The sequence below is a fragment of the Corvus moneduloides genome, chromosome 7, assembly GCF_009650955.1.
Source record: "Corvus moneduloides isolate bCorMon1 chromosome 7, bCorMon1.pri, whole genome shotgun sequence".
NCBI classification, from domain to species: Eukaryota; Metazoa; Chordata; class Aves; order Passeriformes; family Corvidae; genus Corvus; species Corvus moneduloides.
This window is the reverse complement of record NC_045482.1, coordinates 13,378,293-13,396,609: the sequence shown is the minus strand read 5'-3', so window position 1 is coordinate 13,396,609 and position 18,317 is coordinate 13,378,293. Positions and strand designations below refer to the sequence as shown.

Below are 18,317 nucleotides of genomic sequence, written 5' to 3'. Positions count from 1 at the left end.
GTACCAGGACCCCGTGGAGAGGCTGCTGCTTCCAGGAGTGTGTTTGGCATGGTGAGCCCTTCTGGGCAGCGTGCCATTTGCCAGGGAGACAGGGCTACTGTTGTCACTTGTTAATGAGCGTCAGCACAGCATCCAGCACCCTCCAGGGCAGAAGGAAATATGCACTTGCAGGCTTGAGGCAGCACTTTCATGGTGCTGGTGGGGACCCTTGCTCCAGCCAGCTCCCAGCCCTGACCATGACCCTGCTGTCAGGCCACTGACCCCTCCGAACTGCTGCCTCCCACACAGGTTGAGGGCCTGAGCTTGGGACCCACAGCCCAGATATTCCATTGCCTGTGCAGTCAGATGCCCAGCCCTTCAGAGAGGTTTCTCTGCAGGCAGGCATGGATCCCAGGCACCCTAGAAGAAAGGAGGCACCTAATATGGGGAGAGGGGAGTTGTGAAGTACATAGCCCTAGGAAATTATTTGGACCCTTAGAATCCTAGTATAACTAGGGTTGGAAAAGATCACCAGGATCATCAAGTCCCATCATTAACCCAGCATCAGCATGTGCAGCACTAAACCTTATTCACAAGCACCACGTCCACATGCCTTTTGAACACTTCCAGGGATGGTGATTCCACCATTTCCTTGGCAGCTTATTCCAATGCCTTGAGAGTAGGCAGGGGGATATAAAGCAAAAGCCTTGCACTGGAGCTGCCTGACTAGTTTGCTCGTACTGGTTTGGCTTTTTAATAAAATACCAGAAAACAATATGCCTACAGATAAGAATGATGGGCACTGGCTGACTACTTTGTGCGCTAAACGTGAATATACCAGCATTAGCTGAATAATGGCGTCATTATGTAAATATTGCAAGTGTCTCCACTCACCAGTTCTTAGGGCTAACGACTCTACTTAGTTTTGTAAAAATATTTTGCTTGTGATTAAGTAGGAATAAGCTGACCCTTCTCCTGACATTTCAATACTTCTTATGTAATGTTGATAGGAACAGCACTTTACAGTTAATGTAGCTGTGCATTTTGTGTCCTTCCCTTCCTTTTTCTCATCATAGCTCAATTAATACCATGGGCCAAAGCTGCTGCTGCAGTAACTCAGTTACGCCACTTGCACCATTTGTGCAGGGACTAGGGGGCGTTCACTGAGTCTTTATTCCTTATGAGAGGCATTTAATTGAACAAATTGCAAGCCAAGTGCTGCCAAGGCAGGCAAAAATCTCTCTGTTTAACCTGTCCCTGCACAGCAGCTTTCCCTGGGAAAGGGGTGGCAGAGGCAGGGCAAGGAAGCAGGACTAGTCTCAGGTGAGCCACAGGTCTGCAGGGAAAGCCAGGAGCAATTTCCCACCCTCTCCCTCGGGAGCAGCAGCCACTCTCTGCTTCCCAGCTTAGCACTGACATTTCTGTCCCATTTCCCACAGATCGTGTTTGAGGGATTTATCCGCAATGGCCACTCAGGAGAGCTGGCCCTGGATGACATCCGGCTAGGCACCGACATCCCGCTGGAGAACTGCATGGGTACGTGCTGCATCCCGCCGTGGGGCAGGGAGGGAGGGGCAGCTCAGGCTGGAGAGCCTTGGCTTGCAAGCCGTCAGTGGGGCACCTCTCCCCTGGCTGAGTTACCAGGAGTTCCTGGATCTCAGCTGGGACTTTCCTTGCCCATGAAAGAAATGAGGGCGACTCAGCTTCTGGGGCCCGGGGGCTCTGCCTGCGCTGGCATGAAGGGAAGGAAGCACATGTCTCTGCCACACAAAGCTGAAAGAGCAGCTGAGCGTTACTGAGGACTATTCTATGTGATAAGGACATACACCAAATTTAAAAGGAAAGTGCTGGACAAAAGAAACCAGCTGTCAGTCAGTATTACACACTTAGAGGGGCCGACGAGTTCAAAAGGAGTCCTCTCTAAAAAAAAAAAAAAACCAGCAAAGAGGTTTTACAGCAATGTTAACAGAGTAACAAAAGAAATTGTTGCCCTAGAATTCACCATTTCCCAAACCAGGCCAAAATCCAGGTACAGACAGAAAGGATTTGGGGGAAAAAAAAGGAGCAAAAAAAGTGTGTTTCAGCAGTTTGCTGGTGGAGCCATTGCCCTGCACTTTCCCTCTAGCTGGCGTATCCACGCAGTCACACTGATGGCTCTGATTGCCATCTAGCTCAGGTGTGGATTTAGAGGTATCCCAGTTGAGCACAGGACCAGCCGTATTCAATTAGTGGGATCTGTGCTGAGAGCTGCCCAGAGCAGCGAGGTCCTGCTCTTCTGCATGACCTGGGAGAGGCATGTTTCACTAGGAAGTGTCTGACCCTCCTAAAGCCAATGGAAAAAGCAGAGAAGAGCCTCTCCCTTTTGGGTTTTGAAAGGCCCCATTCAGTGAATCTGCTCTTCTCTTGCCCATCAAGGGAGGATCCCAGTGCTTCCTAGCCCAAGCAGGACAAACACTCTTCCAAGGGGTGTTTCTCAGGGGAGGAAGCACCAGGTAAACTGTGCTTGGGAAGAGTTGGTTACATTGCTTTCCCCCGCTATGTGGGCACGTGAGGGTGAAGATGGTGCAGGAACAAGCACTGATAATAAAACAGAGAACTAGGACTGCCCCAGAGATGCTCTTAAGCCCCATCAGTCTCCGTTTCTTTGATGCTTTGAACTCTGCCGGTCTCCTGTCTGCCAAAGGAGCTAATACTTCAGATGTCAAATTCACGGTATTTAAGGCTTAACAGTGGTGTTTTAATCTCTTGCCTTCTATGGCATTAAAGAGAACCAAGAATGATGATTAACACTAATAGTATTTCCTATCTAACTCCTTTGCAGCTCAGCAATTCACCTAGCTCCAGTGTTACTGTATCTTGGGCCTCATGAACGTAAAGCTTAATATTTTGAAAACAAAAGCATTAATAAATTACAAAGTTTCAAGCATTTCCAGCCCATAAAATAACACCAAACTTCTACACAAAATTATTTTACCCAGTCTAGGAAGTTGAATGTGTATCTTAAAACCCACAAGGAATGTTTGTTTCAGATCATTTCCAGCAAAGGGCTCCCACTGCAAACTTTAACATAACTTAGGGGTCATTTCCAATTTCACCAAAGTAATAATGAAATGGTAGAGATACCATGCTGCTCTCTCTCTTTCAGAGCCATGAGAATAGCTGACTACAGCACAGGCTACTGTTTTTTCAAACATAATCCTTGGAAGTAATCTGATTCCTTTTTAGCATGAAAGAATGCTAATAAGTCACAATAATTTTTTCCTTTGACAAATGTGTCATTCGCATTTTGAACCCGAGCGATGATTTCATAGCACTCAGTAGAGCCAGAGTCTGCTTCTGTGACTCACACGCATAATGCAGAAGTAATCTAAAAATAATCAGAAGTCTATTACTTCTGCAAGAAAGTAATCAGTAGTAAGTACCGATTATTGCTTTTCAGATCCAGTAATTTGTAATAGATTACTTCTTCAAAGTGTCTTGAAAGAAGGAAAAATATCACTTGCCTTTGTTTCTTGTCACTGTGAGATGGAGAGGAGCAGGGCATCACTGCCCAGAATTAACACAGTTCCCATGTGAGTAACAGTGCCAGAGTTGAGCTAGAAACCAAAACCACTTTTGGAAATTTAGGGGGTTTCAGGGTTTCATCACTGGGCCAGGTATGGCTTTGTCATTGGATGACTCAGGCCAGCCAGGCTGAATCCAGATGACCCTCAACCTCAGACATATTTTTCTCTGAAGTGTGTTTGAGTCAAAGCTTTTTGTGGGTGCTTGGTCCCCAGCTGGGGCCGGGTTTCTCCCAGTCCTGGCTGAGGCTGGCTGGCTCCCTGTGCTGTTCCCAGCCAGTGCCTCCTGTGGGACACAGCCACACACCTGCTTCGCTTGGCCACGGCACATCAACAGGGACATGAACTGGGGGCTTGCTGTGTAATACTCCCCTCTCTAATACGAGCTTTTGTTTTTCCTCTGCAGAACCCATCACAGCTTTCCCAGGTGAGAACTCCTACTTTCCAGGTAAAACTGCACTTCTCTCGGTGGTTTTGTTCTGCTGGCATGGGCTTTTACATCGAAGGAAAGCAATGTGTGTGCCTGTACAAACAGCAAATGTTCTGAGCACTGAAATGGCAAGTGTGTACTAAACCTCCCCCACCACAGCAGCAGGAGATGGCATCCTCTGACTTCTGCTAGGTGACAGGGAACAGGCGAGCAGGCAAGTCCCCTGTCTTGGGACTGAATAGCGTTAGGAAACCTGTCATCATGAGAAGCACTTGGCTCCTGAAGACCAGCTCAGCCCAAAATGGGAAGGCTGAGGAATAAAGAGTAGTTTTCAACTGACTTAAATGGAAAAAAACAGTAGCCAATTAAAAGTGAAATCTGGTGGCAGTAATTCACATTATCGTGTGGGAAGGTGGTTCTCTAGTTCATGTATGCTCTGGCAGTGGTGGTGTTCAGCTGCTGGCAAAGGAGCATGGGGCCAGCCTGCTTGGAAGGGGAAGGGAGCTGGGAGGTAGAAGTGAGAGAGCAAACTGCCATGAGGAGCTCTGAAAGTGACAGTCAATAAAAGGAAAACAAGGTGAAAATGGTGCATTTAACAGCTTAATACTAGCCTGGAGAATAGAAACCAACATTTCTCTGATCAAACCCGCAGGGTGGAAGGAAAGGTGAGGAACTCCAAAAAACTGTCTCTCTCTTCAGTGGGGATGCTGTTTGTCTTGCTCTGGGGTGGGAAAAACTATCTACTTTTGCAGACATCAGTTTAGTCTGAGGGGTTTACCTGTTTTTTGATTTTGGATTTTTTTTTCCTGCCTGCCTCTTCAGGAATGTGTCTGGGGGTTGTGTTGTGATGAAGAGCAAACTTGGAGCTCCCCTTAATTTTGAAAGTTGTTTTGTCAATTCAATCAACATGCCCTTTGCTTTCACTGGGACATGATGTCTGTACTCTTTCCATCCCCTCCTGTGCTGGTGAACTGTAAGATATGGCTGGACTCTACCCTAGAAGCAGCTGCATTTCCATGTGGGCAAAGCTGTCTCTCCTGGGTGCGTGCACTGGGAGCTGTGGCAGTAAAGGCAAAGTAGATGCCAAGACTGAAGTCACAAGCACAGCTCTGTCCCTAGGGATTCAGGCTGTGGAGTGTTACCAACGTGAGGGACAAGTGCAGGGTCTAACACCGTGTTTTACAGTCATACCCATACTGTAACAACTAGGAATCTAGTTTTCTTGCTTATAAACTGCTTATTTATCTGATGTTCAGGCTTGTGGTGTTACTGAAAAGCTGCTGCAATATTCTCATCTGACAGTTAAAGCCTCACAACCCTTCATGACTTCCACCGTTGCTCTACATTCTCCTAGGCCTGGTCTGGTATCTATTTTGCAAGCACTGTCCTTGCCTTTTGGAACTTGTAACAGTTTGAACCTCTCTCTGGGTCCTCACATTCCATTCTAAGGTCTGTCCTAAAGCCCTGCTAATTTGTATTGTTTGTCTTCCCCTTCACCCCCTGCCCCACTGCCCGAGTGCCTCCACTTCCCCATCGTATTCCCCAGGGCACACTGGCTGGGGAGCAACAGTGAAGTCCCTGAGCACCACAGGCAGATGCCTTCTTAAACAGCACACCTCCCCTTCACACTGGAACTTGCCAGCTTGTTCCAGCGGCTCCTGCCCATTCCTGGCTCCCTCAAGGACATCCTAGCATTGGTCATAACAGGGGAGCAATTGCAATTGCAGCAAAAGGTTGAAAAGGTTTCCCTGGATGACAGGCAGGAATAGATGGCACAGAAGGATGGAGTGACCTGGGAAACAGCAAAGTGCAGAGGGAAAAGATGAAGAAGTGAAGATGGACACTGGAGGCAATTATGATGATAATAATTAAAATGAGGAAGAGACAGAGATGCCCGACAGAAGGACAGAGTAAAGTGAGGGGAAGAAGTCCCTGGCTGGAGGAAAAAATGGAACTGGAGAAAAAAACTATGCAGGAATTACTGAGATGTTCTACAGCCCCCACTCCTGCAATTACATGATGAGCTGAAAAAGTCAGATGCCATTAAAAATAATAGCAAATCCTTTTTCTCCTGACTTGGGAGCAAAGCTGAAAATATGCACCTTACAGGCTCCAGGATCACAAGGCAAATAATAAGAGAATTGTGTAGGTGGAATATGTTTCACCTAGTGGGTCGGGATCTTACAGGACCAGTAAAGTGTGCTTAAACTGTACTGCATTTGAGCATTCCACCCTTAAAGAAAGCGTATAACAAGTGTCTGGAAGCAATGAATTAGATAAATACCAGGCTAAAAATCAGAGAGATATTCCAAAGAACGTGGAGAAAAATCATGGGGAGAATTTGCCTTTGGGACTGGTGGATTCTCTCCCTGTGGGTATCCTGAAATCAAGATAGAGATACCTCCCTGAAGAAATAACAGGTAGCAGTTATGGGGTTGAGACTGACACTGGTTTTGTGGCATTCAGATTAGATGAGCATAATACTTGCTTTCATCTGTGTCATCTATGAAAAGTCCAGCTGTGTTGCTTGTCCACAGCAGTTAATGTCAGTGATTTCAGAAAGGAATATGAGCTGTGACATGGCAGTGGCAGAGCAAGGCAGGCAGGCCTCTAGGCAGCTTCTGGAAAGGGTTTTCTCCTTTTCTTTTCCCAGATCACTATTGCTTTTCCTTCTTTGGGTTTTGATTCTCACTGCAAAACTCCAAAACTAGTCCCTATAGAGTGTTCCCTATTGAAAAGAAAATGGGGCAGTACCTGGCCAGGTTGGAGGTGTGAGCATCAGCAGCACAACCACATAAAATATCCACCCTGTAGGGATTAAATCAGGTTTCCACTGACTGGTGTTCCAAGCTGTGACATAAACACAGCAGCCACAAACTTGACAGCAACAGCAGGAGGCAGTTCTTTATTAAGACGAGAGCACTAGTGAATAAATGAGGAAGGGCAAGTGTGTGTGTGGCGGAAGGCAAAGGGGAGTGGAAAAATTATTAAGTTAAGAAGATGGATTTTTTTTTTCCATCTCCCTGAGCAGTGAACTTTTCCACCAATATAACAGAAAACTTCCAGAGAGAAGCAGAGCCAGTAAAAACAGAGCAGATAACATCAGCTCTGTGTGCTGAGTGGATGGGCAGCTATATTTAGTGGCTGGCAGTGTAAGGAAGAACAATCATTAATGTTGGGAATTGGCTTCGTTAGGGCTTAGAGACAACTGACTGTGATTCCTTAATGACTTCAGTTGCTAAATCAACTCTCCAGACTTCTGCTATCTCCTCAGCAGGGCCATGCGGTGCGGAAACAGGGGTTGAGGAAGGGCTCTGCACCACCCCTCATGCTTGCAGCCCTGGCTAGGACATCTGGAGTGGGTCAGGGCCAAGCAGGGGCTGTCCTGAAGATGCAGCCAGCTTGAGTTCCCCCAGGGATCCTTCCCACAAGCAGGATCATCTGCAGTACATCATACTGCTTCCCTCCATCCCCAGGCAGGCAGAGGGCAAAGATGCATGGGGAAGGAGCAAGGGTTGCAGACTGGGCACTATGGCATGTGCTCCTCTCTGGCCAGACCCACCCTTTCTACCCTCAGCCTTCCACTGGGCAATGTACAGCCATCAGGAGGAAACCTTCCTCCTGCTTTCTTGAGAATCAGGAGCTGTTGTCACCCTGACACCTGCCCCTCTCCCCATCCCAGTTTCCACCATGGGACCTGGTGCACATCAGTGGTGTGAGAGGCTGTTTGTCTGTAAATCTCTTGCTGGAACAAGGTGTTATGTAAGCAGAGACTGTCACCAAGTGTAAACACAAGTGGCCTCTACACAGCGAGCAGCCCCACAATCTCCCTGGGGGTCAGCCCTGCACCCCTGTGCTGTCAGGCACAGGAGAGGTGTTGCTGATCCATTGGGGATGGTGGTGGGTCACGTTCGGGTCTGGGCCAGCTCAGCCAGCTGGATCTGTGGAGGGAGACAGTGGGGGGTTATCAGTGAGGCTCAAGGCAGCACTGAACATGCTCAGCCTCACAGGGAGCTGGCGGCAGCCCCCATGGGATGTGCCACACTGCCACCCCCCATGCAGACGGGTGAGGGGCAGCAGCTGCTCGGGGAGGGACAGAAATGTGCTGCTTTCATTCCCCCGCACCAGCATGGCCAGTAGAGGTAGGGAAGGAGGTCAGAGGGCTGCCTGCTCCTTACCTTTGCCATCCTCAACACACAGCCCAGCCTTGTATCCCCCTTCTGCAGGCACCATTGGGGGCCAGGAGGGACAGGGCCACCCCCACTCCTGACGGCGAGGGGCAGCTGGGGTGAGACAGGTTGAGAGTGGCATATCTGGCAGTTAGGCTTCTCCTGAGACATCCGAATTTCTTGCCTACAATGACAAATACGTGGGTGGTTCCCAGCCTCCTGCTCTGTAAAAGCAGGGTTTGTCTTGCTTGTGTGGGTTTTTTTCTAGCTTTTGAGGGGTTTTTTTGTTGTAGCTATGCATCTGGGTGTAGTGTTCATTCTTGGTTTTAGTCCCTGTGCCCAGGTTTTGGGGAATGAGAAGGGGCAAAAGCCTTGTGAGTGGCAGAGGAACCATCATTTTGCCTCATCTCCTGTGCCACTAGCAGCAAAGCCCTCGCTATCCCAAATTTCCAGCCAGTGACTCTGCTGTTAGTGTTTGGAGGGGAGAGGCTGTACTGCAACATGCCCTTGCTGCTGGCAAAGCTGAGCGCATCCTGCGCTGTTTTGTGTTTTCCCCTTGGCATCCTCCAAGTCTGCTCGGGAAACCAAGCTGGAGTTTGGTTAGCACAGAGCTCAACGATGTGCTGACACCAAACCCAGGAGCCCCCAAAGTTCTGCTTGCCAGCACCGAGTCAGGGGGCTGCCCCCCACTAGTCAGCCAGGGGCAGGAGCAGAGGGTGAGCACAGTAGGGGCGTCAATGTATCCAGCAGCAGAGCAAACCCTCCAGAGAGCTTCCCTGGGGACTCCAGCCCTCTTGAAGTAACCAGTAAATAAATGTGGTGCAAAAATACATCCCTCCCTAGTTATTTACAGCTCCCCCCCACGAGTGTTGCTGGGGAGGTGAGAGCAGCGTGTGCAGGAGCAGCAGCGCAGAGCGGCCCCGCCGTGGGCGTGCGCAGACCCCAGCGCTGCCGGAGGCGCGAGTGTGCCCAGGCTCTGTGGGCCCCGCCTGACCCACAGATGTGTGCAGGGCTGTCCCAGCATGACCTGGCCCAGCAGCCGTGCCCGGCAGCACGCCACAGCTGCAAGAGTAGGAAGGGATGACCATCGCTGGGCTGAGTCTGGGCAATGCCTGCCTCTGAGTTCAAGAGAGGCAGGTGCTTTTCCAGCCCTCCCAAGGTGTATTGCTTTTTCAGCATGAATTCATAGTCCTGGCTTGCTTAAGCTGCAGAGAGCATGAGCTTCTTATCTGAATACTGGGTTGAATTTTGCAGCCCATGCCCTGTAAATAATTATAACCATCCCTTCTCGCTTTAAAAAATAGTAATGAAATCCTTGTAGGTCTGTGAATGGGGCACCTACTGAGACTAGACCTGTGTGCAGAGCACTTTCAGACAGAGAACTTCTTCTCTGCCTTTTCAGTAAAAATGACAAATGCTTCTGCCTGTAATGTCTTTCCCAGTCTCCTGTGGTAACTTCCTCAGCCATCTGAGATTATGCTTTTCTTCCAATTAGGAACATGATGTGTTTTGTCACTGCTTGACAACATCTGCCATGTGGAGACAAAAGCAGGTGGCTGATCTGGAGATGGCCAAAATAAAGAAGGGGAAAAAACATTCACTGATGCCAGAAATAATAGTAATAATAGTGCATAATGGAATTTGTACTGTGATCCACGCAGCCTGATTAATTAAAAGGGAAGAGAAAGGCCCTTGAATGTGCGGGCTCAGCAAATGCCAGGCTGTGCCCTCCCCTAGGAGCACGCCCTGTATCTGGAGGCGGCTGTGGGACCTTGTTTTGCTCCGTGCTGTACTCTTGAAAGCATGTGTGTTTCTTTTTGTGCGTCTGCATGCCTCCCACCTAGCAACCCTGTTCTGTGTCTCCTCCCCAGGGGCAACCCTCCTGCCAGGGACCGAGCCCACAGTGGACACGGTGTCAGTGCAGCCCATCCCAGCCTACTGGTATTACGTTATTGCCGCCGGAGGTGCTGTTGTGGTGCTGGTCTCCGTCGCGCTGGCCCTTGTGCTCCACTACCACCGGTTCCGCTATGCGGCCAAGAAGAGTGATCACTCCATCACCTACAAAACCTCCCACTATGCCAACGGGGCCCCTGTGGCCGTGGAGCCCACCCTAACCATAAAACTAGAGCAAGACCCCAGCTTGCGCTGCTGAGAGCCGAACAGGAACGAGAAAGCAAACAAAACACAAAACAGACAGACAGACAGAAACTAAGACTTCAAATACGTTGCCTCAGTTTTGCACTTTTTTCCTTACCTAGCATACGTGTGAACTCTTAGATATCTCCATCCCTTCTCCATCCCCCAGCCCTCCCCGAATCTTTTACAAACTCTAAACTAATGCTGCATCTTGGATCGCCAGAAGAGACACACCGCCCCTTCACTTCAGAAGTGAACGCTCCCTTTCTATTACTTTTCATGGATATTTGGGGTGTTGGGTGGGGGTTTATTTTGTTTTGTTGTGTTTGTTTGGGGAGTATTTTTTTTTTGTTGGTCGGCTTCTTTGGGTTTTTTTCTCGTCCCAGTAGGCAACCTGCAAGGGAACCTGATGGTGAGCCTGGAAGCTTGTGTGTGAGACCCGTGCGCATGTGTGCTAAATCTGCGCGTGCGAGTGCGCATGGGAGTGTGTGTGTCTGACTGACTGAATGTATATTTAGAAACAGCCCCTTTTTAATTTGCTTGTTATTGCTTCTACTTGCACAGGGAATGCTTTTATTTTTGTTTTTGTTGTTAATTTTCCCCCCTTCCCACCTCCTCTCCGGAAGGTCTGGGATGTGTTTATGGTGAATACCCTGATTTGTTTACTTGGGGAAGAGAGCAATGCTTTTTTGTTGCCTTATCTAGCTTTGGCTGGGTTTCTTGTTTGATAGTGTTAATGTCTTGGGTGCAAATTGAGAAGAGGCCAGGCTGGACAGTAGGAATGTCCACCTCAGATGGCTAGAAGAATCCAGAGAGGTCCATAGACATTCAAAAAGTAAGATCTCTCCATTTTATTCTTTCTGCAGCCAACATTAGATAACACAGCCATTGTTTGGAAGAGGGAGGGGAAGCCTTCCTCTTCCCCCACCTGCAAGTGAATCTATTTAAAGTTGCCTTATATCAGAGAAGCTCATAATGAATGTTTTGTTTGTATCTGTTAAAGCCAGCCTTAGGGTAACACGTAGACTTCAGCAGGTCTTAGTGGATGCTAAATACTGTAGTTTCTTGAGAATTGAAGGTTTATTTATTTAATAAGTATCCTCGCTCTGGGTGCTGATGGTTTTGCTTTTACACGGGGAACAGGGAGAGGGCTCCTCCTTGTCTTTCTGCTAGAAATGTTCAAGGGACAAGTATAGTTCCCCTTTCTGGGTTTGGTTTTCTTTCTTCTGCCCAATCCATAGCTGCTGAATCATAAAAATTGCCCATTGACTTTCTAGAATGTCAGTTTTGCGTTTGCTAATGTTCTGCTTCTTAGAGTGCCAGTAACATCTAGCAAGCCAAGCCCAGCCAGGGCGCCTGGGGGGCCCAGCTATTGCTGCTGCTTTAACTGGGGAGGCGAGGAGGAGCCTCCACATGCCTCCGACTGTTGAATGGCCCAGCGTATTGTAGTGAAAATGCCTTATTTAAATTACTGAATGATGACATGCAAAAGTGGTTTGAATTGTTAACCCTAATCTGTTTGCAGGCAAAAAAAGTACCTCCAGTGAGCAAGGTTCTCCATCTTGTTTGTGTCCATCTGTGATGAGTGATCAGATTCCCTCCCCCCTTCTAAACTTGCTAGTGCCCACCCCTCCTTTGTCCATTAATATTGCATAAAATTAATCAAGATGAGCAGCTCTGTTAACTTCTCTGCAGTCTTGAGCTGCCTTTTGGTCTGGGAAAAAAGTAGAAATACAAACTGTGCTGAAGTGGTATTGGCCCCTCTTGCAGCACAGCCCTATCTCCAGGGGATGTCTGTCAATGGGGGTGTCACTCTATCCCCCTCCTTGCCTTAATTCATGCAGCCAGTTTCAGCTCCCCATGCTGTTTGCACAGCAGATTTCAGTGGGATCCTCTCAGCTGCAGCAGCGTCTGAAACAAGCAGGGAGTGCAGAAAAGCCCAGGGTGATGTGCCATGGTGAGCACATTAGACGTGGTGGGTGCTTCGGGCACCACTGCACCCGAGCCTGGCTCCTGCAAGGTTTTTGAGAGCAGCAGGGGCATGCCTGTCCCATAGGGCCAGAATGGACACGGGGCGCTCCTGCCACCCAGAAGGCAGTGCCATTGAAAGGTCCCTGGAGGGGGCTTCCAGGGCCAGGGTGCTTTCACCATGAGCCTCCTCGTCATACAGCACTGGTGTTGCAGCGCATCTGGTTTGAGATGTGGAATCCCATCCCCCTAAGTCAGCTGCAAATTAAAACAGATGTGAAAAACTGGCATGCGCTCACTGCATTTTCAGGTCAGCCCAAGCCGTGTCAGCAGATGATACTGTCACGTTTCCAAAGTCAGTTCAGTCTCCCTAGTTCAGACGATCTCACTTTGACCAGGTTCACCCCCATAGACTTAGCAAGTGTGCATTGGTGTGTCAGAGAGGAGAATGTGGCACCGTGTCTTTCAAACCAAAATCACCAAAGACAAAACAGAAGGTCACTCCGAGATTTTTACTCCCAGTTCTCCCCTGCTCCTTGAGCCCTGACATCCCCAGCGTTGCCCAGTTGCCTGTGTGTGAAAAATATCTTGTGGAAATTTGAAATTCTTTGAAGATGTATTGTGTGGAATGTAATAAAATGATGATATTTTTATACAAAGATCTGGGGTTTTTCTTTCTTCTTCTTTCTTTGCTAATGAGAATGGTGTTGGTTGAAGCAAAGCAGAGTTTCAAAACTATTTGGAGCATCAGGGCTATTCCTTTTAGCCAAGTGAAGCTCCAGTTTCTGCTGTGTGCAGACCCAGCTCCCAGCAGCACAGCTGCTGTGTGCATCCTGCCTCACTGCACTCAGGATTGGGCCATTAATAGCAGCTTTTAGATCCATTGCATTCGTACCAGTCCTTAGTGGGAGTTTTGGGAGGCTGGACTGACTCTTGGGATTGTTTGGGGATTTCACTAGCATTGCCTAAGTGCTAAATTGCTCAGTGTGATTATGCAGAATTTCTCCAGCTGGGGCCCCTGGAGACGGGACATCCGACTTTCCGGGGCCCCTGGGGCTGGCTCTGCTGCCAGCTCCACTGAGCCGCACGCTCTGTCCCTGAGCACAGCAAAAAATGGGTACGCCATTACCAAAATTAATAATGAAAACAGCAATGCTTTCCCCTTCTGTGCAATCCTTGTCTCTGTGTGTCAGACTGTGCAGGAGACCCACATGGTAGCAGCCCGGGTGCCACAGCACCAAGTGCTTGGAAAGGTGTATGTCCTCTGCTTTCCCTCCACCTGAGTCCTCCCAACTTTGTTACAGGGACCTCTGCTGCAGCAGTTCTGCTTCCCATCTTCCCTAGAGCACCTTTCACCCCTTCGGCAGAGTCAGCAGCATCACATTTCATGTGAAATATATTTTGCTGCCAGTTTGAGAGGTTTTTCCTTCCCTCCTTCATTTATTTTCCTTCTCTCATATTCTTTACCCTGGCATAAAGCTCAGCTTTGCAATGAAACTTCCTGACTTTACTTAGGAATTCAGGCCATCAACAAAAAAATAATTCAAATGTGATCCCTCACATTGGCTATTCAAACACAAGCAAAGCTGAGGACCCATGCTGCTTTTTTGGGAGAGGGCTTTTTCTTTTCTCTAATTGTACAGCAAAGCAAATTACACTTGTAATTTGCATTTTGTACACTTCAGCGACTGTTCAAGCAAAATTCAAAACAAATATGCACATGTGAAAAACAGGGAGGGAGTGACTGACTGATGGCTTCCCAACAAGGAAGAAAAAAATTCTGTTAAGTAAACAGACGAAAAGGGAGGAATCGTTCAGGATTAATTATTCCGTACGTGTGCCACAGACAGATTGGCCGGAGAGTTGGGAGCTGCTCAGGCTGCAGCACATCCTAGGGAAGAAAGCAGCTAAAATTAGCATGCTTTGTTTAAGGAAATAAATACAGCTTAGTGTGATTTTGATGCAAACTCTTCTGTCAGTAACTTCAGGCATTTAAGTGTCTACTTCAAAAAAAAAAAAGAAAACTTTTTTGGGGAGCAGTAGGGGCTCTATTTTTCAGGGAGCAGCGTTAGGGGTGGAAGCCTGATGTGTCTTGTGTGTCACGGGGAGGCTTTGGGCGTGGTTCCCTGGTGGTACGTGGCGTGATTTTATCTTATCTCTACAGTTTGCATTGCGTTGTAGGAGCAGAAGGGGGTCCATGGGCACTCTCTGTAAGCACTGGGGCAAAGCCAGTGCCTAATGGGGATGTGAGAGCAGGAGTGCTGACCTGGCACAGCAAAGGGCGCCGTGGGAAGGGCTGTGCTGTGCCTTGGCAATGTCAGTGTGTCCGAGATGGCTGATCGGGCAGGAGCAAGCTGCAAAGCTCACTCACTAGCCGAGGGACCGGCCGCACAGTTGGGTCAGCCTCCTGCCAGGGCAGGCACCTGCAGGATGACACTTGGCATGGGGACCCCAGAGCTGCTCGCTCCCCGGGCTGTGGCAGAGAGGTTGGCTTTTCCTGGCCTGGATGAAATGCCTCTGCTGCTGAGTGCAAGGGAACAAGGTAGAAACCAGGCTGTGCATGGGGCTATGTTTGGATTTTTGCCCCTCTAGAAACCCTGTGAAAACCTATTAACTTTACCAGGGCCAGCCCCCACTTAACCCTGTGTCAGGGCAGCAGAGTGAGGCATGCAGACAGCAGGCGAGGCCCCGAGGCGAGCTTGGACAGCCGCTTGGCTTTCCGCCACAGCTCCTCCATCAGTGGCTTTGGCGGCTCTTAGCAGGGACTGCAGGCGTGACTGCCAGTTTGAGGAATCGTGTGTCGTTAGCCACTGCACTGTAAAAACAAACAGCAACCACGGGGAGGGTGATAAACATACCAGGATGCCACAGAGCTGCCAGCTTCTCCCCCAGCTCCGAGCCCTTGCATGGCAGTGGCGGGGCACAGTGCCACCCTTGCACCGAGGAGCTGCTCGGTTTGGGGCAGGTGAGCTCAGCACGGAGCACAGAACCCGCGTGTCAGCTCCTTACCCAGGCTGTCCAGAGCTAAGAGAGAGGGAGAGGAAACACGCTGTGTAATGCCACAGTCATGCTGTACACACACACGCCACCACCACTGTTTCCCTGGCCTGGTGCTGGTGCTGAGGAGAGGTGCAAAAGTAGGGCACGCTGGAGAAGGGGTCAGGCTGCAATAGGGGATGTGTCTGCGGCAGGGAGGGTTTGGCAGGGTGCTCATTTTGAGCAGCTACCTTGGCCATCTGCCATGCATGCAGCAGGGCCTGGTGCCACATGTTGGAGGGCAGCACTGGGGCTGCAAATAGCTGCCTGCTCATGGCCACCTCCACACCAAGCACCCAGCCCAGCTCCATGTCTCCACGTGCTTTTGGCGGGGGGTCTTCACCTGCCCAGCCATACTTTCCCACCTTATCTTCATACGGGAAGCATGCGGAGTGCAAGAGGCTCATCTGTGCCCCCAGTTTGACGACGGTTCTGTGGTGGTCTATGGTGTGCACCATTTGCCACCAGGCAGCCCCAAGGCAATCTGAGAACAAGGTCCAGCAGTTCCTGCACTGCGGAGGGAGGCCGGGCCAGGGAGTGGCAGCTTCTTTGCTTTCTTTAATGCTCAACTGTAGCCAAAGCACTGTTTTAATTTGAAATTTGGCAGGGATTTATCTCTGTAAACTAAAGTAGTCCTGTGTTTCTGGAGGAGTGGGAAAGAGAGAAGTGAGGTGAATTTTCAGCTGGAAATAGAGCAATGAGGGATTCAGAGAGAGTGTTTCTGCCTGGAGCCTGTGCTGCTGCTTTGAGAAGTGCCTCTCCATTTGCTGAGGGTGGGAGGTGTCGCCCCCAGCCCCCGGGGCTCCCAGCCAGAGGAGCAGTGCTGCGCAGCCGCCAAGCAGAGCGGTGTCAAGGCGAGGCCATGGCGGCTGCTCTGCTGTGTCAAAACAAAATGATGTGTGTTGGAGTCACACTACTGCTGTGGAGAGAAAAGGACTGGGAATGAGCAAAGAGAGACAAGCAAGGATGAGAGCAGAGCTGGAGCTCTGCCTCTTTCTGCCAAGAATGGGAAATGGCAATTTCTGACCCTGTTTTCCTGGCTTTGGCTGCATTTAATGTGTCAGACCCTCATGGGCACTGTTTGGCAGCAGAGCAGCGGTGTACCTCCTACGCTCCCTTTGCTGGGCAGGATAGCATTGGCCAAGAGGGATGTTGTAGCAGCAGGAGAGAGGGGTGAGCATGTAGCTGGCTGCCCTCAAGTCCTTTCCACAGTGGGGGAACAACCATGTGCTGCTTATTTCCCCAAAACCAGCAATTTGTTTTTCTTCTTCCTACACACTCTGCTTTTTTGTCCCAGCAGGCACAGCCACAGATATTACTGGGAATGAAAGGCTGTAGGAAGCAGAGCTCACAAACCACCATCACCTGGTGCATGGCTTTCAGTCCCAGAGCCCGTGGACCCCTGCAGAAAGTGGGGAGCAGGAGCACAGGGAGAGTGGGAGTGCATCCTGAGTGCTCTCCAGGAGACACTCGTCTGTGCCAGAGTGTCTCTAGGCAGGCAATAATAAGATCTGGAAATGGCTGCAAGTTGATACATTGTTTGGGAAAGGCACCTCCTGCTGAGAGCTCATTTTGTTCACCCAGAAAGACTCTAAGAGGCATCACAGATAATCTGCAAATGCCTGTGTGTAGAGAGAGATGCCAGGTGATAGAGCTCTGCCCCAGGGTGGAGGGACCCGTGCCTGGGACTTAAACCAGACAAAGGCTAGAAAGAAACAGCAATCTTTTTCCTGACAGTTGTCATTTGCCTTGGAAGAATGTGTCCAGGTTCCAGCAGTCAGGCCTGGGTGTTCTCTCCAAAGCAATAGCTCTTGGCTTGGTGCGGAGGTCTCTGCTGCTGGCAAGCCCGTGCAGGAGGGCTGGCATCGGGCACCTGTGGTGGTGGGAAGTACACGCCAGGCTCTAAGACATGCTGAGCTCATGCTCAAGACAGCTTGGAGAGGTGAGCTGCCTTGGGCAGGTTCAGAGAGCTTTCCTGCAAGAGGCACGTGTACGTCTGTGGTGGGACACCAGAGAAACTTGTCTGCTCTCGTGCCTCCCTCGTCCACCCTGGCACAATCCCTCCCACCCCTGCTACTATTTTAAAACAGACATACACTGAAGCTCTTTAATCTCTGGGAATACTAATTTTCTCCTGCTCTTCCTCCATGTGAGTTCATACAAACATGGCACTTAAATCAGCCCTTGTCTTTGATTAGAATTTTATCTTTCTTTTTTCAGGGCCCATAAATTAGCCTTTTAGCTGGCAGTGCTCTCAGATCCAACAGATAACAGCCTTTCTTGGCATCCGGCTGTTTCCAACATCATTGCTAATATCATCTTTTGGCCATGACTGGCTAGGTGCTCACAGCCATCATTTGGCACACAGGCTTTGAAAATGGCCTTTCACTCAGGAGAAATCATTCCTCATATATAATTCCAGTTTCCCCCCAACTTTCTTGACTACCTTTCTCCAGTGTATTTTTTCCTTTTTGAAATGCAAGGTAAATTGTGCCTGAAGTCTGCCCTTTAAGGAAGCAGCTCTCCACAAGACAGAGTGATGCATGTTTCTCCCATTCTGCCCACCAGCTTGCAGGGCTTTTCTGGGGACCACTTTCTAAGGGAGTTCTGTAGCCTGCTCCACTTGTGACAGCATTGCTGAGACTTGTCCCAAAGGACCCTAATTGATGACAAACAGCAGGCTAGATTCTGTGACAGGCTAGATTCTAAATCATCTCCACTAGGAACTGAACTGAGACCACCAGCTTCAATTCCCACAGACACCCACACAGCCTGAGCTGATTCAGTTAATGACTCAAGAAACCCCAGTATGAAAAAAGAAATGTTGAATTATATTTTTCTAAAGCTTTCCAGAGGCTGTAGAGCCCTGCATGATAACATACAATCAAATAGCAATGAAATGGCATGTGGGGAACAGAAGAATGAGGGTCTGAGGAGGAAGGAAAATGGGCAAGTAGGAAGTTGTCATTTAAGCAGAACTTAAGAGTTGTATTAGCATGGGGAATTAAGCAAATCACTAGAAGAGTAAACAGATTC

At 49.3% G+C, this 18,317-nt stretch overlaps 1 protein-coding gene across 6 annotated transcripts in view; it reads left to right on the top strand.

Annotated features, from left to right (window-relative positions):
- NRP2 (neuropilin 2) overlaps positions 1 to 18,317 on the top strand; it is an 89,751-nt gene that overhangs the window by 64,797 nt on the left and 6,637 nt on the right. For 2 of the 6 annotated variants that reach the window (XM_032114590.1, XM_032114587.1), the window contains exons 14-15: positions 1,419 to 1,515; positions 3,949 to 3,990. In XM_032114590.1, coding sequence (XP_031970481.1) covers positions 1,419 to 1,515; positions 3,949 to 3,990 — 139 coding nt within the window. Of the gene's footprint in view, positions 1 to 1,418; positions 1,516 to 3,948; positions 3,991 to 10,012; positions 12,905 to 18,317 lie in introns of those variants that run through there. The other 4 variants (XM_032114591.1, XM_032114588.1, XM_032114592.1 and 1 more) reach the window with 3 other exon arrangements.